The sequence below is a fragment of the Eptesicus fuscus genome, chromosome 4 (assembly GCF_027574615.1).
Source record: "Eptesicus fuscus isolate TK198812 chromosome 4, DD_ASM_mEF_20220401, whole genome shotgun sequence".
In the NCBI taxonomy this organism is placed as follows: Eukaryota; Metazoa; Chordata; class Mammalia; order Chiroptera; family Vespertilionidae; genus Eptesicus; species Eptesicus fuscus.
The window spans coordinates 44,807,633-44,832,148 of NC_072476.1; the positions used below are offsets into that span (position 1 = coordinate 44,807,633).

General features: G+C 35.9%; 1 protein-coding gene and 1 pseudogene across 5 annotated transcripts in view; one reads left to right on the top strand and one right to left on the bottom strand.

Moving 5' to 3' along the window:
- AP3S1 (adaptor related protein complex 3 subunit sigma 1) overlaps positions 1-24,516 on the bottom strand; it is a 57,954-nt gene that overhangs the window by 22,171 nt on the left and 11,267 nt on the right. For all 5 annotated transcript variants that reach the window (XR_008555816.1, XM_054714984.1, XM_054714983.1 and 2 more), the window contains exons 2-3: positions 13,322-13,413; positions 9,751-9,862 (exon numbers count right to left, since the gene is read on the bottom strand). Coding sequence is in view for 4 of the 5 variants with exons in the window: in XM_054714984.1 (XP_054570959.1) it covers positions 9,751-9,862; positions 13,322-13,413 (204 nt within the window). In the remaining variant the exon portion in view is untranslated. The remainder of the gene's footprint in view (positions 1-9,750; positions 9,863-13,321; positions 13,414-24,516) is intronic.
- LOC129148656 (cytochrome c-like) lies at positions 5,942-6,237 on the top strand (annotated as a pseudogene).

Consider the following 24,516-nt stretch of genomic DNA (forward strand, 5'->3'; position numbering starts at 1 on the left):
ACTTTTATTAACAACTATTTACTGACGAGTAATCTAAAGCAAAAAGTTAACTACTAACACAGTGATGTAGTAAAGTATTTATTAAATTCAGAAAGTGTCACTGCAGAGCCAACATTCTTATTTACTAGGAATAATCCTTTCAACAACAATAAAAAACAGCACTTTGTTTTTAATGTAGTAAAAGTAATTATTTAGAATATTTGGAAAATACAGAAGAGCATAAAGCAAATTTTTAAGTTCCCATATTTTTACCACCCACATTAACCTAGAATTGTGCAAAACAAAAACTGCTTGTACTACAGGAAATTACATTGTAGCCCCTGCATTAAGACTTCCCAGAAGTCTAAGGAAGAAGTGGGGTTTTGAGTTTGTAAGGCTAATATATCAAATGTTCATTTTAAAAATGAAAGTAGCCTCTGATTATTTCTTTTTCTGCACAAAAGCCAATCATGAGAACATTTAAAAAAACATATTGATATAAATTATTAGAACTATATTTAAACTTCCAAGCAAAAGTTGATTTTAAAAATGATATATGGCCTTGAAAGATAGTCTACCTATAATTAAACATGGTACACTTGATGTTTTGAGCAGTGATTTCAAACAAAATAAAATGAACAAAAATCTTAGAATGTTTTCCACTATACAATTTCGACTAATAAGTACATAAGGCATGATGGGAAAATCACTATTTGGCAAATACTACAATAATAATTTTTTCAGGCAAGAGTTATCAATAGATGTTAAAATTAATAACCAAAAACATGATTAGGAAAAGAGTATTTATGTGATCTCTAAATTACTCCCTAAAAAATACTTTTAAGCATGAAGGGAAAATGGAATTTTACAGTAAACCTGACAATTACTAATTTAACCAAGAAATCAGAATAAATATCACAAGTAATAGGACAAAAATTATATCATGTACCTCCTGATATGATGCATTAAAAGGGAAGTAACATCGCTTCTGTGGTATTCTTGCCAAAAATACGTAACCTGATTTAATTATTAAGAAATACCAAACAAATCCAAACTGAGGAATATTCTAAAAATAACTGGCCAGTACTCTTCAAAGAATCAAGGCATGAAAGACATGAATAAAAGACAAAAATTGAAGTACTACTGCAGAGTAAAGGAGACATGAAAACTAAATGCAATATATGACCTGAATTGGAGTCTGAATGAAAAAACATTATATTAATGGGACAATTGGCAAATTTTGTATAATGTCTTCAGGTTAGACAAGAGTATTCTATCAGTGTTAACTTCCTGATTTGATCACTGTGCTTTGGTTATATGGACGATGTTAAATTTGGGGAATCTGGATGAAGATAGAATAGGGAAGAATTATTTGTATTATATTTGCCATTCTTTTGTAAGTCTGAATTAATTTCTAAAAAAAATATTTAAGGAACCAAAAAACTTGAGGAACCGAGCTCAAAGGGAACTCTCCTGCTCTACATCCAATTCCTTCCTGAAAACCTACCATTCTACACTAGGAAATAAAGAATTCACCTTAAAGAGAAACACTATAAGCTCAGTTGTTTCCTCTCTTTCAAACATATTTTGAAGGGGAACAATTAAATTTTAAGTTGCTTCCAGCTCCAAAATTCTGACTTTAAGTACCTGAGTTCCAAAATACTTCCTTCACCACTATAAAGTGAACAATAACAATGTCTACTACATTCTAGGCTCTATGCCGTCAGCTTCATATATATATTAGCTCTAATTCTTACAATGCTGGCAAGGTAGGTATGAATATCAGCCCCTACAGATAAGAATATTCGGGATGGGTAAGGTTAAGTAATTTGCTCATATAACTGTTAGATGACAGAGCCAACAGTCATATCCATACCATCTGACTCCAAACACCAATTTCACACTATGATGCCTCCCAAGAGTACTGTTGAGATGTCAACAAAACATGTAAATTACAATAGCAAGTATCATCAATTTGATTCCAGGATTTATCATGAAGAAGTAGCAATGTAAATAACTGAAAATATAAATTTTACATTTCTAATTATTGAAAATTAGACTTCTCAACAAGAAAAAAAAGATAAGAAAAAAATATTAGAAATGCTGAATCAGTCTAACAGTCTCTAATTCAATTGTTTACAGAAATATTGTTTCATTTCCCCACATATATATGAGACAAATCTTACTGAAAATGAAAAGTTTTAATACTCTGGTAATATAGTATAGTGTAGCAAGCAGAATTTTCCTAAAATGATCCTGGGCACTCATTCTGGATTACCTGGAAAATAAAGCAACTAGGCCAGGGCTCCCTCTTTCTCCAGCAGGAGGAACTGCACCAGAACTCACCTTCCCATGGGATCAGGGTTATACCTACCCCGCCCACACCACCACAATGGCCCATAAGAAAGCTGCAACCTCCCAAATGCTAGTCAGCTGAGTTTCCCAGATTACACTTAAAAACAGGTGGCAACTAAACCTATAAAGCCTAAAGCTTAAGTAGTGTATATGTATATGTGTCACCCCACTGACAAGGGTGCTTTCAAGCCTACAGAATAATAATGTTGGGTGGGGTGGGGCAAGGCCTCCTTTGGCACACCATTCTATGTTAGGTAGCACCTACCTGGGCACAATTTCCTTTGTGATACTGGGAAGATTAGGTGATCTTTCTTCACCTAAGTATTCTTGGCTTACAAACTAAGTCTATTTCTTATCATATAATTTTATCATCATGTAGAATTTATCCAAAGCCATCACACACATATATAGAATAAAAAGATTCACAAATTCTTATAAAAGTGAAAAAGATAAAAGGAATTCTTATCCAATTCAATTTGTATACTAATAATACTTTATATGCCTTCCTTAAAAATATATGCTTTAATGATGTTAGCTAAAAATGACTGACAATTATGTCAGTCATTTATCCACAAGCTTCATGTACAATATAATTTTTTAAATCTTCACCTGAAGACATGTTCTTTGATTTTTAGAGAAAGGAGATAGAGACAGAGAAAGAGAAAAGGAGAGGGAAAGAAACATCGATGTGAGAAACACTGATCACTTGCCTCCTGCATGCATGCCGATGGGAGCCAGGGATTGAACCCACAACCTAGATATGTGCCCTGACTGGGAATCAAACCTGAGATTTGATGTACAGGAAGACGCTCCTACCAACTGAACCACACCAGCCAGGGATACAGTATCTTTTTTAATATCTGTACCTATTCTATGAGTTGGTATTATCATTATCCCCATTTTGCAAATAAAAAAACATGGTCAAAGAGGTTAAACAACTTGTCCAAAGTTATATATCAGTACAAAGTGGAGTCTGAATGATTTTAACCACTATTAGTTTGCTTTTATTCACTGATCTTTCAAACAATCTCATGAGGTCTGTAGACAGCAAATTGAAACAGGCATAGTTTACAGGTAAAAAAACTCAGGGTCTATAAAGATTAAATGATATGCTCAATCTCATACTAAATTACCATAACTAAAATAATTTCACAAAAGCTAGTCTAACACACTTGGTACCATAGTAGTAACAAATGCTATACTTGGAGCTCTAGTTTGCATGTTTATTCTAACATAGCCAAAACTTATCTTTCTATATCTATAGAAAAGTTTAGCTGTTAGTTATCAATTATTTCTAAACTACAATTGAACAAGACTGATGGTGATTTAATTGCTACATGGGGTCCAGAAAACAATGACAGAATTTGGAATCATCAAGTGAATTTTTATGCCTCCATTATCAGCTTGCCATAACAAATTAATTGAGGACAATATGATGCTTATAAATAACTCAAACAACCAACATTAATATTTAATGAGCTTCTATTCTCACTCTGTAAATATTTTAACATTCCCAATGAAGATATGCCACAACAGAAAGGACTCTAAAAAAAGCTAGCTATCAACTCTGAAATTTACTTATTTGGCAGTCAATATCACACTAAAATAGTACACATCAGATACAAATAAGATCACCTTTTTTCCCAACTTATAAAGAATTAAAAAAGGAATAAGAGAACACAGAAGCTGATTATTCAATTTCAATTCAATTCAATGCCTTTCTCAGATTTTATATAAGATATAAAGTCAAATCTGGGACAGCATGCATGTCTTAGAAGCATGAAATCTTTGCATAAAAATATGCTTCCATGATCATTTGAATGGTCATTTTTAATATTCAAAATACCAAAACTAAACATATATTGAGTAATTATATGTTGATGTTTAATAAGTTTTCTCAATCCGCTTTCTAAAGAACATGCAAAACCAAGAGATTTTGACCTAAACTCTCTTGGTTTATAATTTTCCACACTTTTTACATATCACTTGCCTTTCTCAAAACTAGAGGTTGGACAAAGCAAGAAAATCAGTTCTAAATAAGTTCTGAATAGCTATTTCATGAAAGAAGCAGAAACAATAAGCTACTTCTTTCCATCTTTGTTCACTCAATGTTTTTAAAGTGACTGACTCAGGCATGAGCATTCCCTCATGATAATCTTAATGCAATAAAATTATTTGTAGCAACTACATTTTTTTTACTGTTAGTTAATACGTTCATAGCAACCACTTTATTTTATCTTTCTAACTAACTTTTCTCCTAATTAACCTTTGGGTTTTGCTGTCACTTATTTTACAAAAAATTGTAAATTTTAAGCATTAAATATTACATGCATTCATTCAACAATTACCTACTGAGGATCTACTATCTGCCTGGACCTCTGTACACACTAGGGATAAATAAGTAAACAAAATAAACAAAAATCCTGACCATCACAGAGCTTATATTATTATAAGGATAAATGACAATAAACAAGATACAGTCAGTCAAATATATGGTATACTAAATAGTGGTAGGTACTAAGGAAAATAATACAGCAGAAAAGGGGTTAGAAAATATTAAAGAAAAGGGCTATGGGATACATAGAGAAGGTAACATCTGAGTCAAGACCTGAAAGAATGGAGCTAACCATGGAAATATCAAAAGGAAAAACAATCTAGGTAGAAAGAGCAGCAAGCACAAATGCTCTGATGTAGAAGCATGCCAGTATTTTGAGGAATAGCAAGGAGATCGGTGTGGGTAGAGAAAAAGGAAAAGGAGTAGAAGACGAAGTAAGATAAGTAGCAGGATATGGGAAGGGGAATCTAATTATGTGGGGCCTCATGGGTCATTTGTAAGAAATTTGGCTTTTCCTTTACTCAGAGTAAGAAGAAAAGCCATTGAAGAATTCAGAATGGAAGAGTGTAAGATGTGACATATTTCAATAGTATCACTTTGGCTGTTTTACTGAGATAAGACCAAAGGGAAAAGACAGTAGAAGCAGAAAGACCAGTCAGGAAACTACTGTTATAATCCAGCAAGAGCTAGTGGTGGCTTGGATCAATGTAGTGGCAATGCAGAGTGTAGTAAGTGGTTATATTCTGTATATCCAACAGGATTTGCCAAAGAGATGGGAGAGGTCATAAAACCAAAATAAAGCAACTACAGACACAGGATGAAAACCAGGCAAGTAAGGTATCCTACAAGCCAAGTGAAGAAAAATGTCATGAAGAAGAAAGTGATCAACAATCTTAATCAAATAAAGGACTGATGAGACTGATCAGCAACTATAGAGCTGGAAACCTGATTGAAATGTGTTCCAGACAAAAAGAAAAAATTGAGACATTTTATACAGACATCTTAAAAGTGTTTTTGCTATAAGGGGTTGGGGGAGAAATGAGGCAGTGGCTGGAGAAGGAAGTAGAGAGAGGACTATTTTTTTTAAGATGGGAGAAAACATTAGGGGCTAGTTGGAATGATCTAAAAATAGAGGAAAAATGGGAGCAAGTTCAGTTGCACCAATATGGATACCTAGGCACAGATGGGGCATGTCCTTGGACTTAGAAAGCATGACGTCTGGCTTGTGAGTGGGAACCTCTGTGTAACATGCGATCAAAGAGCAATTTAAAAATGAATGATGTTGAGAAGGGCAAGAAGATTTTTATTCAAAAGTGTGCCTGGTGCCATACTATGGTAAAGGGAGGCAAGCACAAGACTGGGCCAAATCTCCATGGTCTATATGGGTAAGAGAAAGGTCGGATCCCTGGATTTTCTGCCAATAAGAACAAAGGCATCACCTGGGGAGAGATGGAATATTTGGAGAATTCCAAGAAGTATATCCCTGGAACAAAAAAATGATCTTCGCTGGCATTAAGAGGAGTGCAGAAAGGGCAGACTTGGTAGCTTATCTCAAAAAAAGCTACTAATGAGTAATCGGTGGCCACTGACTTATTACAACAAACGTCTTACGACATTTTTTATTTGTACCATATTTAAATTGATTTCACACACCAGAATTCAGATCATGAACAGCTAGTAAAACATTTATTTTGGGAAGTTCTGATTTAAATAAGACTGGCTTGTGGTTAAATTAATATAATCAGCATTTTGAAAGTTGATGGTAATTTCAGTTCAGCAAGTGCTATCATTGTTTTCCCCTTCTAAAAAAATGATTGGCCTTGATTCATAATGTTTAACTTTTCACAGAGATGGTGGAATGCCATCCTAAACCCTGTAGGAGATTGGTTTTATACTTAGATTTATATAACTGGTGTATTAATATGTTTAAATACTGAGGAAATCCCTTTACTATTTCTTAGACCAGCAAGACTCACTTGTATTTCAAGTTGTGCTTATTAGCAAGGTCTTAAGATAAGCTGGCAGTGTCCACTTTATCATTTTGGTCCTAACTATGCCAATTCAATTAAAATTCCCTATCTAAACTATTGCCTTTATCTAGTTGCCTTTTATTTAATAAAAGACATTTCAGTGTGGTTTATGTATAATCCTATATAATAAAAGGCTTAATATGCAAATCGACCGAATGGCGGAATGACTGGTCACTATGACGCACACTGACCACCAGGGGGCAGACACTCAACGCAGGAGCTTCCCCCTGGTGGTCAGTGCACTCCCACACGGGGAGCGCCGCTCAGCCAGAAGCCGGGCTCACAGCTGGCAAGGGCAGCAGCAGGAGCCTCTCCCGCCTCTGTAGCAGCGCTAAGGACTGTGAGAAGGTGCAGGCTGGACTATGGGAGTCCCTCCCCCTACTTCCCAGTGCACAAATGTCGTGCACCAGGCCTTTAGTATCAAATAAAGAACACTTAACACTTCTCACATTTTATAGATGATCTATAGCAGGGGTCCTCAAACTTTTTAAACAGGGGGCCAGTTCATTGTCCTTCAGACCATTGGAGGGCCGGACTATAGTTTAAAAAAAAAACTATGAACAAATTCCTATGCACACTACACATATCTTATTTTGAAGTAAAAAAACAAAATGGCAAAAACACCCGCATGTGGCCCTCGGGCCGTAGTTTGAGGACACCTGATCGATAGGGTTAGTCAGATGCTTTTAAAATTCAGCATGAGCCCTAGCCAGTTTGGCTAAGAGGAAAGAGTGTCAGCCCTCAGACTGAAGGGTCCCTGGTCCAAATCCAGTCAAGGGCATGTACCTCAGTTCCAGGCTTGATCCTCCGCTTGGGGAGGGCATGTGCAGGAGGCAACCAATCGATGTGTCTCTTTCACATAGATGTTTCTTTCTCTCTGTCTCTCCCCTTCCCTTCCACTGTCTCTAAAAAGAAAAAAAAAGTCAATGGAAAAATATCCTCGGGTGAGGATTAACATAAAAAAAAAATTCAGCATGACAATATATAGTAGCAAACATTGCTTGTGAATTCTTTAAGTCAGACTAAGTTATAATTCAGGATTGTGTTGAACAGTTATTCAAAAACAACTATAAAATTACTGTATATATTTGTGATTGGTAATGGTGCTTTTGACAACTTACTAGAAGGATTAAAGTAGAGAATAGATTAGTAACATAAAATTGTGAGTTATGTGATCATAAGGCTTAAGATAATTTAAAAAAAATCACAGATCAAGAAATAAATAAAAGAGAGGAAAAATGACACAGAAGAGGGAGAATTGTTACAGCAATGAGGAGAAAACTAGTATATAAGTGGGTGAATTGGCCTTAGCTAGGAGTATAGTGAGTTCACCTCTCATAGAAGAGAGAATAGAGCACATGGACACAGATGTTCTCCTCTGCTTGCTTCAATTTTCTCAGTGAACTAGAAAGCAACATGCTAGAAGTGCTAGAGGTTTAAGGAGAAAAGAGAATGTATCAGTAGTTACCTAGAGTATGGACCAGTGAAAGGACTGGATAGCGTTAAGGACTCTTGGAGGTTAGGGATTATGAATTTAAAGTAAAGCCAGTAAGTATGGTTATGTTTTTTTCCTCTATGTATGTTCAAATGTATAGGTACAAGGAAGGAATTGAGTACTATATACAAGGCTATGATTATCATGATGACTATAGACTTTAAGCTGGGTAAGGAGGATCAGGGACAGTGAAAATAAAATAGGTTTAAAAGACTTAAGATTCCAACAGGCTCAAAGATTTGTAGGAGTAATAGAAATTGTGATATGAAAGATAAGAGGTGGCAGAGAGTGCAAACTGTGAAGTTGAAATGATGGAGGAATTGAAGTTTGAATAAAGACAAGATCAAGAAGTAAGTAGTGAGGTAGGGGAGAGGGCAAAATTTATTGGAGAAGAGGAATTCCAATGTTTGAAGACACCAATGTACTGAATTATCCACATGAACACTGAAATCACAAGCAGTATTGAAGTGAAGGCACTGAATAATTCTTCATGAGTCTCCCATGTCTGTACATAATGTGAGCAGAGTTACTGACTGCTTTATTGTGGACTATCTTTTCAAGCAAGCTTGTCTAGCAAACAGCCTTAGAAAATAGAGAGTGTCTCTCCAAAGCAAAGGGTAGGTTTACCCTTAGAAAATATTATCTTCCTCCACTTCAAGGGCAGACATGCTTAGTGTCCACTATCAAAGATTCAAGTTCCCTAAGCTTGTGGTTCCTCTGCTATCATTCAATCTACTGTGTATGCAGGTATCACATGGCTCTTTTCAAGTCACACTTTGGAAATTGGGACTTGAGGGCTCAGTGTAAGCAAATGCTTTTACTTTGGCTACTGCTTTTGCTGTTAGTAATAAAGTCCTTTGTTTCTGGCCCAGAAAATCTCTCCTCTTCTGCCAACATCCATGAAACTGTGATAGTTAACTTGTTAGCTTTCAAGTAGGGTAAAATCTCAGACCCTTGAAAGTTTTTCATAGAATCTTCAATGAATGGAAGGTGGGAATGAAAGATTACTGCAACAGGATGGGTAGAAGGTGGTATAGTTTAATAATGTGAGATAAAGTTTGGAGATGTTTTAGAAGAGATAATGATCTGGAAAAAGCAATGAGAAGAGAAGCAAGGGAAGACCTCCAGGATCAATGTTATAAAGAAAGCATGAGAGGCAATGTTACAGAAGATGTTGAAGATAAAGAGGAATTTCCTGATGACTGACCTTGATCTCCAGGGACATTATAAAAGGTTTTCAGGAGACAGAGAGGAGTGGGTTTTGGGGTCAAATGTGGATATACATGGTAAGAGACTCATGACTCTTGGGCTTCTTATGGTGACTTACATGAACAAGAAAAAAGGATCGTGATGAAATTAGCTGTGATTAGTCTTAATAAGATTAAGTTAGTCTACGTGTTTTTACATCCTTCCTCCCTCTTTTACCCACCCAATACTACTATGGAATGCTTCATTTCTTACCAAAAGAAACATCATTTTAGAAAATTTGCAATACACATTTTTTAAAATGTAAATGGCAAAATTGTTATTTAAGATAGAGGCAAATGTTAACTTACTTGAATTAGATCTAAAATGCCAAGTTCACTTTCTGAAGAATCCACACAGAAGACAAAATATAACGTTGCATAATGTCTATAAATTAGTTTGTTGTCAGATCCTCCAATTAATCTAAATGACAAAACAAAACAATTGGAAAATTATAAGAACAAAATGAAAAACATTTTCATTACCTCAAGCAAACTAATAATTTACTTAAAAACATTTTATAAAATAAAAGGTAACATTTACTGGCATAGCATTCAAGTGAACTTGTATCAGAGACTGAGTAAATTAAGGTGGTTGTTTTCTTAAAAAATGTCAAGTAAAAGATTTTGCTGCTTCATTTTAATTCATTCATTCACTAAACTATCTACTGAGTATATACTATGTGTCAGACACTGATAGTGGATAAGGAGCAATAAACAAACATTATCAGAGTAGAAAGCACTACATAGAGAATCAAAATAGGATGATACCATATTGATTGGTTCATTACTTCAGATTAGATGTTAAGAGTGATATTTAGGCCAAGATCTAATAATACTGAGACAGCAATGACAGAATTTAGAGAAGAGCATTTCAGGCAGAGGTAACAACTAATAAAAAGGCCATTTCATCAAGAACAAAGTATGGATGTTCAGGGAAGAGAAAGACGGTCTGTAGACAAAGAAAGATTAGTAAGCAATGAGGTCAGAAAGAGGGCAGAAATCAGATGACAGAGCATATGAAAGTGCTTACTAAATTTAATTACATAAGCCACAAGCTTAAGACTGATTAGAAACGAGGGGAGAAAAAAAAAAAAGAATGACATTTCTACTTAAGTTGGACAGATTTCCCAACAGAATCACCAAAAATACATTTTGTTTTGAAATATAAATACAAAACAATAAAAACTCAATTCTTTAATCAAATGTTTTTATTTATATTTGTTAGAATTATACCATTTTAAAAATAATCTTTCCAAACATCTTATATTTTTCTAAATATAGTTTAGCTATCATAGTTAAGTTTACAATAATTAGTTTGTTCATCTTCTCAAAAGACCCTCTAACACTAACATAAAATCAAGACTAAATGTAATTAAGGGAAAATGTAAAAAAGGGAAAATGGCATATATTACTTACTCAATAAAAGTAACACTGAAGCCCTAGCCGGTTTGGCACAGTGGATAGAGCATCAGCCCGTGAACTGAAGGGTCATGGGTTCAATTTTGATCAAGGGCACATACCTCAGTTGCAGGCTCGATCCCTGGTCCTGGTCAGGCAACCAATGGATGTGACTCTCCCACATTGATGTTTCTCTCTCTGTGTCTCTCCCCCTCCCTCCCACTTTCTCTAAAAATTCAATGGAAAAATATCCTCGGGATGAGGATTAACAAAAAAATAAAATAAAATGGGTAAATAAAAAAAGTAATACTGAAATTATAAGTTCTATAGAAACAATTTCTCTTAGGTTCTCTAATAGCAAAGGGAGGAATAATCTTTGACAAAATTTTTTTAACTACGCTAGATATGTTTATAGAAAAGATTCAGTTAGAAAATATGTACACTTTAAAGATTCTCTAAGATTATTTTTATAGGTTATTATTGCAATTGTTCCGTGAAAGACACAAAAAGAGAACAAGCAGCAGGTTAAGAGAAGACCAAACTTTTGGCGTTATTAAATGGCTATTAATGTTGTTAAAAATTGCTGTTATTAAAAGAAAGGAAAGATATTAATATGGCAAGTATATATTTACCTTTAAAAATATAATTTCATCTTTAAACTACAGTACAATACTGATACAAATTCTTATATGGAATGCAATATACCATATAAAACCACAGAATTTTAGAAATCTTTTTAGTCCAAATACCAGATAAAAACTGAAGTAGAAGATTTTAAGTTACCTGACCAAAAAAGCCAGCATGTTAGTGACAAAACTAGGACTAAACCAGATGTGTATTCTCATCTCTGATGCAATATTTGATATCTACTTTTTATAAGGTTGGAAAAGAATAATCATGAAGTAAAGCCATAATTTATAGTTGAAACAGTGCCTGATTAGATCAATCAGGTTTTTGCATGTCTACCACATGCAGTGCACTATGGTGGGTGGTAAATTTCTTATGAGATAAGAGATTAAGAGACTGATATGACAGAAAGTAATAGTGATGGCAAAGACATTAAATTATAAAGGTGTAAGAGAAATAAGAAAATACAATTAAAATATAAAAACAGAAACCAGGTGTACCTGTCTCAACTATTAAATTGATAGCCTTAAGTTAATAGCAAAATTTACAAATATTTATCAATTTAAGTACAGTATGATATGAAATGAAAGTAAACTTTCTACGAGGTAAAAAGTAATTATGTTCAGATAAGAGTGACTTCTCTATTATCCTATTTTTCATAATATGCATTATATACCTTAAAATAAAAAAGCGTAGGCTTCTCTGACTAACTTGTGATTATTCATAATGGGACTCAGTTAAAGTTCAGTTTTTGAATTGTCAATGAGGAAATATCTTATTAAGAAATCAGTGATATAAACATGGGGGAACATTTATAAAACTATTTCAGAGCACATTATTTTCATGAAACCCATTAATTTAAAAGTATTTATAATAGTTGGCAAATTAATTATAAGTAATTTTATAAAGTTATTTTTGTTGCAATATGTGTGACATATAACACTACAAAGTATAAGTAATTCTTATTTTTCATTTAAAATAGAAAAATATATTAGCTGAATTCTAATCTATATACAGAAATGCCTATACATATACACATACAGACACATAGACATAGATTTGAAAAGCAGACTTCAGTCTTGTTTGTAATAATAAAATGTATGTCATCTAAAATTTAATGAACAGATCTATTCACTCTAAGGAATAGCCTGTAGTCATTACAAAGAATGAAGTTGCTCTAGATGTGTTTATACGGCAAAGCTTTTCAAATTACTAAGTGAAAACAAGAAATATGCAAACTAGCATACATGGTTTGATCTTAAGATCACACTTTTATATGTTAGTCAATGCAAAATTAATTTTCTAGAAAGACACACAAGAAATTGGGAAGGAGGACTAAAATTCGGAGAGAGAGAGAGAGACTCTTGATTTACATTTTACACTTCCTTATAGTGTTCTAATTTTCACCATATGAATATATTGCCTTATATAAAATACTTTTATAAAATTCTTAAAAAGAACAAATAAGATTGTATATCTTTAAAAATTATTTTTTTAAATATATTTTTCTTGATTTCAGAGAGAAAGAGAGAGAAAAACATCAATGATGAGAGAAAATCATTGACCAGCTGCCTCCTGCATACCCCACATGGGGGACTAAGCCCGCAAACCAGGCAGCAAGTGCCCTGACCGGGAATCCAACCGTGATCTCCTGGTTCACAGGTTGACGCTCAATCACCGAGCCATGCCAGTCAGGCTAAAAAAATTTTTAAGTTAGATTTATAGCTAACATAGGTGGCAATTAATTCACCTGATCAAATTAATTAAAATTTAAAAACCTTTACCATAAACAGATTAAACAGTATATATTCTAAACATACAAAGATTAGAATTGTCTATGAAATGCTTTACTTACAATCCTCCTTCTAAGAAATTACAAACATTTTCATCTCTCTTAGATACCAAATGGAATGTCTCCCTGATGATTTGCTGTTGTGTATCTTCACTCTGAGAAAGAATAATTCATATATGTTAGGATTGGATTTGTAGGTTTAACAGCATTTAAAATTTTTAAAAATAGGTTTCTGGTTAAGATGGTGGAGTAGTAAATGCTGTGCTCACCTCCTCCCACGACCACATCAAAATTACAAAGAAACTACTATAAGAAAACCATCATTGAGAACCTCCTGAAGACTAGCTGAACAGAAGTCCCATAACTAAGGATATACTGAAGACGTCACGTACAGTCAAGGGGGGTGGACAGTGAAGATGCTGAATGGGCCGGTCCAACACCCACATGTGGTGGCTAAAAATCGAGAGGGATATCTTGGCTGCTTAGGTGCCTCCACACTAGGGTACCCAGACCAGGATTCCAGGGTTGGGAAGAGAAGTCCCCGTAACTTCTGACTATAAAAACCAGAGGGATTGTGGCTGAGTGAGATGGAGGGTTGCTGGAGTTCCAAGCATTTGTCTTAAAGGGCTGGCACACAGACTTACTTGCTGACAGATTCACTCGCTCTGGGGAGGCAGCTCAAAAGGTTCCAGGAACATACGGAGCAGAACTGATTTATCTGGCTTCAGGATGAGGGCTGGAGGGGCAGCTTTTGCCCAGACAGAAGTGCTGGCAGAGAACACTGTTCTTTTGTTGATCCCTCCCTCAACCCATCCTGCACTTGCAGGTGGGTGCTGTATCGGAACCTCCATCCACCTAGCTAACAAAGTTAACCCAACCCTGATGATTCCCTGAGACCCCACCTCCCCCAACTTGCAAGTACACCCAAGCCGCTTCCAGTGCTTTTCCATACAAACAGCCTGTCTTGGCTCATGCTTCAGACTTTCCCAAAATCTCTTAAAGGTTCACAAACTCCAAAGAAGCAGTATCTGTCCTTACTGTGCCCCGTATCTCTTGCAAAGCAGCCCCAAGCCTGACAATACTGATAGCCAGCCTCAGTCACCTTAGCCTCTCCCAGGCACCTCCAAATTCAGTCAAGGGGCAACTATCTGTAGATCACTTTGCAGCTCATACCAAGTAGCCCAGATAGGGCAAAGGCAACAGCTAACTTTGGCCTGCACCAGAGTCCCTCCCAACAAAGGTTGGGACATACTCAAAGTGGACACTTTGCAGGTGTCAGAACCCTACAGCAAATCCTGCTCTGTAGGGCCAACCCCTGCACAACAGCTCCTGCACTGTGGTCAGAGCCAGTCCTCACAACCAATCAGCCGGAGGGTCAATCTCTCCTATTGACGTGCCAACAGTAATCAAGGCTCAACTACAACAGGAGGGACACCCAACCAACACGACTGGCTCACTGGGCCCCTCATGACAGTCCATAAGGCCACTCTATCAAGACCAAGAAACATGACAGCTCTACCTGAAACAAACACAGGGGAATAAAGAAACATGTCCCAAATGAAAGAACAGAACACAACTTCAGAAAAAGAACTAAACAAAATGGAGACAAACAATCTACCAGATGCAGAGTTCAAAACACTGGTTATAAGTATGCTCAATTATCTCAGTGAGATCAACAAAGAGACAGGAAACATAAAAATGGAGCAAGAAAACATAAAAAAAGAACAGTCAGAAATGAACAATACAATAACTGAGATGAAGAATACATTAGAGAAAATCAACAGCATATTAGATGAATCAAAGGACTGAATCAGCAATTTGGAAGATAAGGTAGGAGAAAACACCTAATCAGTATAGCAGAAAGAAACAAAAAAAAACAAAACAAAAAAGCAAGTATTGTTTCAGGGGCCTCTGGGACAAATTCAAGCACACCATCATTTGCATCATAGGAGTACCAGGAGGAGAAGAGAGAGAGCCAGGGATTGAAAACCTATCTAAAGAACTAATGACTGAAAACTTCCATAACCTGGCAAAGGAAATAAACATACAAGCCCAGGAAGCAGAGAGTCCTAAAGAAGATGAACCCAAAGAGGCCCACGCCAAGACACATCATAATTAAAATGCCAAAGGTTAAAGACAAAGAGAGACTCTAAATAGCAGCAAGAGAAAGACAGATGGTTACCTACCTATAAGACTGTCAGCTGATTTCTTAACAGAAACATTTCAGGCCAGAAAGGATAAGCATAATGTATTCAAAGTAATGAAAAGCAAGGGACAACAACCAATATCACTCTACCCAGCAAAGCTATCATTTAGAATCAAAGGACAGATAAAGAGCTTCCCAAACAAGAAAAAGCTAAAGAAATTCATCACTACCAAACCAGTATTACACGAATGTTAAAGGGATGTCTTTAAGAAGAAAGAAAAAAAGATCAAAATTATGAATAATAAAATGTCAACAAGTACCTATCTACCAACAATTACTTTAAAAGTAAATGGATTAAATGCTCCAATCAAAAGACATAGGGTAGCTGAATGGATATGTAACCAAGACCCTTACATACACTGCCTAAAGAGACTCACTTCAGATGGAAAGACACACAGAGACTGAAAATAAAGAGATGGAAAAAGAAATTTTTTGAAAATGGAAATTAAAAAAAAACAAACAGCTGGGGTAGCAATACTTATACCAGACAAAATAGACTTTAAAACAAAGGCTATAACAAGAGACAAAGAAAAACCCAGCAATTTCACTTCTTGGTATTTATCCAAAGAAATTCAAAGCACTAATTCAAAAGGACAGAAGAATCCATATGCTCACTGCAGCATTATTTACAGTAGCCAAGATATAGAAACAACTTAAGTATCCACCAATAGATGAATGGATAAAAAAGAAGGGGTACATATATACAATAAATATTACTCAGCCATAAAAATGAATGAAATCTTGACATCTGCAACAACATGGATGGACCTAGAGCATATTATGCTAAGTGAAATAAGTCAGCCACAGAATGACAAATACCATATGATTTTACTTACATGTGAAATTAAAAAAAAAAAATAAATGAACAAATGAAACATAAACAAATTCATAGATACAGAGAACATTTTGATGGCTATCAGATGGAGGAAGGTTAGAAGAATGGGTAAAAAAGGGGAAGAGATTCAGAAGTACAAATTCCTAGTTACAAAACAGTCAATAAAAAGCATATCCTCGGGTGGGGATTTAAAATAATAATAATAATAAATGATATTGTAATAACTATGTATGATGTCAGATGGATACTAGATTTATTGGGGTGATCACTTTGTAAGTTATATAAATAAAACTAACAATATTTTATGTCAACTGTAATTGAAAAAAAATAAAAATTATCAATAAAAAATAATTTTTAAAATGAAAGATAGTGTTGGGAAATTCACCTGATAGTTCCTTGAAGAGCTAACATATCACATCTTACAGAAACAGAAGCCAACATTTTCTTATGGAAAACAAAACAAAACAAAAGTCAATGCTTTATAGTTTACCACTACAATATAACTAGCTAATTTCTAAGTTTCAAGACCAATAAGAAAAATATTAGACAAGGGAATTATAGACATTAGTAAAAGGGACACTAGATATTAAAGTCAAAGCCCACTGTTTTATAAATGAGTAAACTGAAATAGAGAAGTTATAAATAATTCATATAGCTAATCTATTTTTTAATGGAACAAAGTCTGGAGCTTCTAATTAAGTAAGCTTAACTAAATGCAAATTGAGGTAAGAGGCCATCCATCTTACTCAACTTTATATGTTATCAGAAAATGGATTCTTGTGTGTGCCCTGACTGGGGATCAGACTTGCAACCTTGGCATATTGGGATGATGCTCTGACCAATTAAGCTACCGAGCTAGGGTGCAATATACAAATCATGTATCATAGAAATGTACATTTGAAACTTGTATAATCCTATTAACTAATGTTGTCCCAATAAATGTAATTTAAAAAGAAAAATGGAAACCAGAATGAAGAATAAACTATGTACGATGCTCATATTCTCACAGGAACAAAAGAGAAAGAGGGCGGCGGGGGGAGGGGGAAAATCCCCTGCTAATTTAAACTACAATTACATCATCAAGTACCCACACTATTGATGAAGACATGTAAATATGTCCAATAATATCAAGTATTGTTACGAATGCATAACAACAAAGCACTTATACAGTACTAGAAGAACTGTAAATTGGTACGACCACTTCTGAAAAGAGACCAGCATTGCCTAGTAAAGCTAAACATGCAAGTACCCTAGGACAATGTTATTCAACTCCTAGTTATGTCCTAGAGAAATTATAAAAGATGTTTGCAAGACTGCTTATAGCAGCACTGTTTGTAACAGTAAGAAAACTACAATGTAAACGTCCATTAATCCCAGAATGTATAAACTGTGGTTTATTTGTGCATGGAATTACACAGCAATGAAAATTAATGACTACAGTAGATACAATGCCAATGGTGATCTTAAAAATGTTGAGTTTTTAAATTAAGTCTGTAAACACCATGATTAAATTAAGTCCATAAACACCAGAAGACTATAAACACCATGATTTTATTTTTAGTTCAAAAACATGCTAAACTAAACAAATATTTAAAGACAAAAATATGTAGCAAAACAAAAATATAATATTATTTTTAAAATTCAAAGTGGTAGTTATAGAGAGGAAACAAGATGAAATACAAGAGAAATACAGAAAGATTTCAAAGATATTGGTAATTGAAAAAAGGGTGGTGAATGCATAGTAATTAGGGCACTACTTATCATATTTTACAGATATTTAATATATCAATATTCTTTTGTACCTATTAAATATTTTATTAAAAAGTTAAAAGGGAGGGAGCACTGTATAAGACAGTTGCCCTTTTCCTTCATCATGTTTGCTTCATTGTCACCTCCTTCTAGTCTTCATCTAGAGCTAAATGGTGGCCCTGGAATGACCTTATCTACTCTTGTGGTTTCAACCATATTATTATCTCCCTAATCTTTAATTGTCCCATATCTCTAGTACCTAAAAGAAGGCAATATTCTTTTCTGAGTTGGGATAGTATTTCCAGCTTCCAACTATACATCTCCACTTGTAGCTATAAAGTCATATTAAAACCCACATTTTGAAGACTAAAAACATTACATTTTTTCTAAAACCGATTTTTCTTACTATATTCTAATCTCAGTTAATAATATCAAGGCAAAAATTTTTAAGGTTCCTTTCCTTTCAATTCACATGTCTATTCCGTCACCAAGTCCTGTTAATTCTATTTCAGAAATAGTCAGACATTTCTCAACTCAGATTCTTATTCTTACTCAGAATACTGTAAGAACCACCTAAATGTTCACTCTGTCACCTCTCTCTACTCCATCCTACAAGCCACCAGAATTACTTCTAAAAAAACAGCATTTTTTACCTCCTTTCTTAAAGCCCTTCAGTTTCCATTTGATCTAAAATAAAGTCCAAACTCCCTACCATGCCATAAAACACCCTCCAAAATCTAACTGAGAACTATGTCTCAAAATTCATCTATTTCTTCTTCCCTATGCAATCTTCTCCAACCATATTGAAGTTCTCGCCATTTACTCCCTTCACATTTTCCTACTTCCTCATTCCATTCTCTAACAACATCCTTTTAAGACTTAGCTGAAACATGATAACTCTATGAAGTCCTTTTTTACTTTCTCAGGAAAAATTAGTTCCTTCTTCTTCATTGCTTCCTTGGCACTGTTTCTATTCCTGTTATACGCTTATAACAAAGTGCTCAAATTTCCTTTGTGCATATCTGAATTCTACCAGACTCTGAGCTCCTCCAGATAATCTTTGAATCTGAAATTCTTAACAAGTGGCTGGCATAGAGTAACCAATAAAAGTGTACTGAGTAAGTGAATATGTAATCTAAAAGATGGGATCCAGGATGAGAAACCAAGATGGCGGCATAGGTAAACACCTCAACTGCTGCCTTGCACAACAACTTCAAAACTACAACTAAAGGACAAAATGGACATCATCCAGAACCACAGGAAGGCTGGCTGAGTGGAAATTCTACAACTAGAAGAAAAGAGAAAAGCACCCTGAGACTCAGAGGAGCTGCAGAAGTAAAGGCAGAGGTACGGAGGCGCACGCGCGGAGAGGGCTGGCAAATGAGTATGCAGTTGTCTTTTTCAAGCGGGAGGGAGACAAAAGCTCCTGACTGCTCTGAACTCCAGTTTCGGGCAAGACTCTGGGGACCCAGACTCATACGGGGAGAAAATGGACTGACTGGCATCGGGCGGAACTTGAGGGCGGCTTTCTCTCAGAGGTGCTTGCAGCAATTACCGAGGGACACTGAGACCTGGGTACCTCTTAGGGCAGGGCTGACGGGAAGCCATTGCTGTTTGCTCTGCCCTGAGACTCTGCCCCCTCCAAGCTGTTCGCAGATGCTTTTGCATATGAATGGCCTGGTCCTTTGAAAACTAAACTTTCCTAACAAACTGCAGCTGAGTCAGTGAGACTCAGAACATCCAAAAGAAGGCCCAAGGCCCCACAGCAGCTTGCATTGCTTCACAGCTGGGCCTCATCTGGGCACCTCCAAAACCCAAACAAAGAAGAGGAATCTGCAGATCTCTCCATAGCTCCTACTGGGTGGCCTCAGGCAGAGGTTAAATTAGCACCTCCTTGGAGATCCAAGAGCCAGTGTACCCAGGGGTCAGACTCAGTGAGCACCAAAGCCCCACTGAAGCAAGTCTAGCCTCATAAGGGTGTCTCCAGCACAGAAGTTCTCCCATAGTAGACATAGTTGATCCTCACTGCCAATTGGCCTGGAGGTCAATTCCTCCCAGTGATACCAACAACAATCAAGGCTTAACTACAACAAGACTGTGCACACAGCCTACAAAGGGGTGCACCAAGAGTGTCCACCTCAGGTAACTGGGGAGGCTGAGCCACTGGGCCCTATAGGACACCTCGCACACAAAGCCACTCTATCAACACAGGGAAGCAGCCAAAATGTGGAGACAAAGAAACAGGTCACAAATGAAAGAAATGGAGGAAAGCAAACGACTGGATATAGAGTTCAAAACCACGGTTATAAGGTTTTTCAAAAATTTTCTAGAAAAGGCCAATAAATTTAGTGAGACCCTCGAGGATATGAAAAAGGACCAACTAGAAATTAAGCATACACTGACTGAAATAAAAAATAATATACAGAGATCCAACAGCAGACTAGAGGATCACAAGAATCAAGTCAAAGATTTGAAATACAAAGAAGCAAAAAACACCCAACTGGAAAAGCAAAAAGAAAAAAAGAATCCAAAAATATGAAGATAGTGTAAGGAGCCTCTGGGACAACTTCAAGTGTACCAACATCCGAATTATGGGGGTGCCAGAAGAAGAGAGAGAGCAAGATACTGAAAACCTACTTGAAGAAATAATGACAGAAAACGTCCCCCACCTGGTGAAAGAAACAGACTTACAAGTCCAGGAAGCGCAGAGAACCCCAAACAAAAGGAATCCAAAGAGGACCACACCAAGACACATCATAATTAAAATGCCAAGAGCAAAAGACAAAGAGAGAATATTAAAAGCAGCAAGAGAAAAACAGTTAATTACCTACAAGGGAGCACCCATACGATTGTCAGCTGATTTCTCAACAGAAACTATGCAGGCCAGATGAGAGTGGCAAGAAATATTCAAAGTGATGAATAGCAAGAACCGACAACCAAGATTACTCTACCCAGCAAAGCTATCATTCATAATTGAAGGTCAGATAAAGAGCTTCACAGATAAGAAAAAGCTAAAGGAGTTCATCACCGCCAAACCAGTATTATATGAAATGCTGAAAGGTATTCTTTAAGAAGAGGAAGAAGAAAAAGGTAAAGAGAAAAATTATGAAAAACAAATACATATCTATCAACAAGTGAATCTAAAAATCAAGTGAATAAAAAAATCTGATGAACAGAATAAACTGGTGAATATAATAGAATCAGGGGCATAGAAAGGGAGTGGACTGACAATTCTCAGGGGGGAAAGGGGTGTGGGGGGTGCGGGAAGAGACTGGACAAAAATCGTACACCTATGGATGAGGACAGTGGGGGGAGTAAGGGCAGAGGGTGGGGTGGGAACTGGGTGGAGGAGAGCTATGGGGGGAAAAAAGAGGAACAATTGTAATAATCTGAACAATAAAGATTTATTGAAATAAAAAAATAAAGAAAATAAAAGATGGGATCCACATCCCTTTATCTTATCAAATATCTAGGTTATCTTACACACACACACACACACACACACACACAGAGGTAATGAAGTAAAAACAATATGATGCAATAGTTAAAAGCATGAGCCTCATTCATAAAATTTCCTGCACAATCTTTCATGTTGATAGATGCAGAAGATCTCTTGACAAACAAATGCTCACATGGAAGGTTCTATCTGATCAGGATGACCAATATTGGACTTTTTGTGAGTAAGAAATAAACTTTTATTGTATTAAACCACTAAGATTTGGGGGATTGTCGTTACACCAATTGCAATTCTTACACTAGCTAAAACTGCCTGATCAACTCAAGTAAAGCTCATATATACAACTTCTAATCGTGGATTCAGAGTTTCCAATTAGCTTTTAGTATCTTAGCCTTAGATAAGAGCAGACAACTAAGGATATTGGACATCTAACATAAAAACTAAGGACAAAATAGGGGGGAGGAGGGAAGCAACTCAGAGGAAACAAATCAAGTAGGAAAAAGAAAAATTTAAAATATATACCATTAATATCAGAAAGATAAGAAACAAGAAAAGAAAGGCATACTGGAAAATAGTAACATTCAGAGATCAAAAAGGAGCTCGTGAAAATTAAAAATATAAGGAGAAATTTTAATACTCATGAGAAAAACTGAAAAATAAAGTTGAGAAAAACATCAAGAAAATAGAGTCAAAGGGTAAAAAGATAGAAAACAGAAGAGAAAGGATTAAAAAAGTAGGACAGAGCAGAGGAATGCTGAATAAAAGATTCAAAAAGAGAACACAGAAAACTGATACATTTTTCAAACAAGGAGGAGAAGAGTTTTCAGAATTAAAGGGCCCATCAAGTTCCCAGCACAATTAATGAAAATTGACTGATAGCAAGGGTCTGTGAAACTTTAGAAACTACAAACAAGAGTTTACATGTATTCTGGACAGTGAAAACAGATCACATGCAAAGAATAAGTACTCAGAATTATTACAGGCTTTTTGATAGCAATACTGGAAACTAAAAGGTATGGAGCAATGCTATAAAACTGGGAATCAAAATGCAAGATGATCAGATTTCCTAACACGGTTTCATAACTGAAGTCAAAAGAGATGTATTTCAGTTAGTCACAATTCCTAGATTACATCAGTCTAAAGACTAGAGTTACAGAAGGCTATATTATAAATACTTCTTAATGCATTAATGAAAAATAAAATTTAAAAATTCAGTAAGCCACTAATAAAACTTTCTCTTTTCCTATGTTCCTTTCCTGTCCTTATCTATATATATAAAAGCCTAAGCGACCGGCCGACCAGCAATGACCACCAGGGGGCAAACACTCCGACTGGTAGCTGTGACACACACTGACCACCAAGGGGCAGATGCTCAACACAGGAGCTGCCAAGCTGCGATGACTTGGCCGCAGCAGTTCTCGGTTGACTCACCCAGAACCAGAGAGGAGGGAGCCTGATTTTGGGGTACGTCACCTGAGAAGCACCCTCTCGCAATCCAGGACCCCTTGGGGGATGTAGGAGAGCCAGTTTCAGCCCGATCCCCACAGGCCAGGCCGAGGGACCCCACCAGTGCACGAATCCGTGCATCGGGCCTCTAGTGCAGCAGTCGCCAACTGGTGGTCCATGGACCATTGGTGGTCTGTGAGGTCCAAAAGGTTGGTGGTCTGTGGGGTCCGAAAGGATGGCAACTGCTAGTTTAAGGAAACCTTTGGAGCAGCGGTCGCCAACCAGTGGTCTGAAAGGTTGTCGAACGCTGCTCGACGGCATGTCATAAAAGGCAACGTCAGAACCAAAACTTCCCTCTTAATCCAACAGTAAATACATCATTATCCTTATCCCTCCCTCCCATGTACACTCAGAGGATAATTTTTTTTTAGAATATAAAGGATTACCAAGATGAAAAGAAACAGATCCTTTCTCAAAGCTTAATACAAAAAATAAAACATGAATATAACTATTTTTTAAACTTTTATTTAATGTTCTATATCTTGCTTTTTTATATTCCAAAAAAGAAATATATGTCTTTATTATCAAAATTAGAGGGCAATCCCTGACATATGAATAGTACAAATAATGTCATAAGAACTAAAGGGGTACAAAGACTTTCAGCAGCAAGATTATCATCTTTAAAAGTGACAGACATTTAGGAAGGTCCATAAAGAATAGGTAGAATTCAGAAATACAAAGAATAGACAGAGTAAAGTTGCATGACATTTGAGGCATAAAGAAAAATTTGAGCAAAAGATTAAAATCAGGAAAACAAAAATCACCTGGGAAATAATTAGTTCTTTGTGCATTAAAAAGAAGAGAAGTCTGAAGATTAAGCTTCAAAGCACTCCAACAATGAGGAATCAGGAAAAATCCACAAATGTGATTTTTTTGCCAGGCCTTTCCCAAGTAGGAAGTCTGGCTAGAGACTTGGTGTATGTGGGTAGGCCTCACTTCAGGTGATCAGGATGGGGCTATCCTTAAATCCCAAAAGTTGAAGTAATGTTCCAAGACAATTCAATGGGGAAAAGAATAGTCTTTTCAACAAATGGTGCTGGGAAAACTGGATACCCACATACAAAAGAATGAAGTTAGATCCCTACCTCTTACCATACAAAAACTCAAAATGGATCATAGACCTAAATGTAAAAACTAAAACTAACAGTTATTAATCTTTATGACCTTGGATAAGACAAAGATTTCTTAGATATAACACCAAAAGCACAAGCAAAGAAAAAAAGAGATAAATTAGATGACATCAAAATTTAAAATCTTTGTGCTGCAAATGATATCAATAGGAGAGTGAAAACAACCCACAGAATGGGAACAAAATATTTGCAAATCATATATCTGATAAGAGATTTGCATCCAGAATACGTAAAGAACTCCTACAACTAATAATAATAAAAACACAACTTAAAAATAGATAAAGGATTTGAATAGACTTTTTTTCAAAGAAGATATGCAAAGAGCCAATAATCACTTGAAAAGATGCTCAACATCACCTGTCATTAAAAAAATAC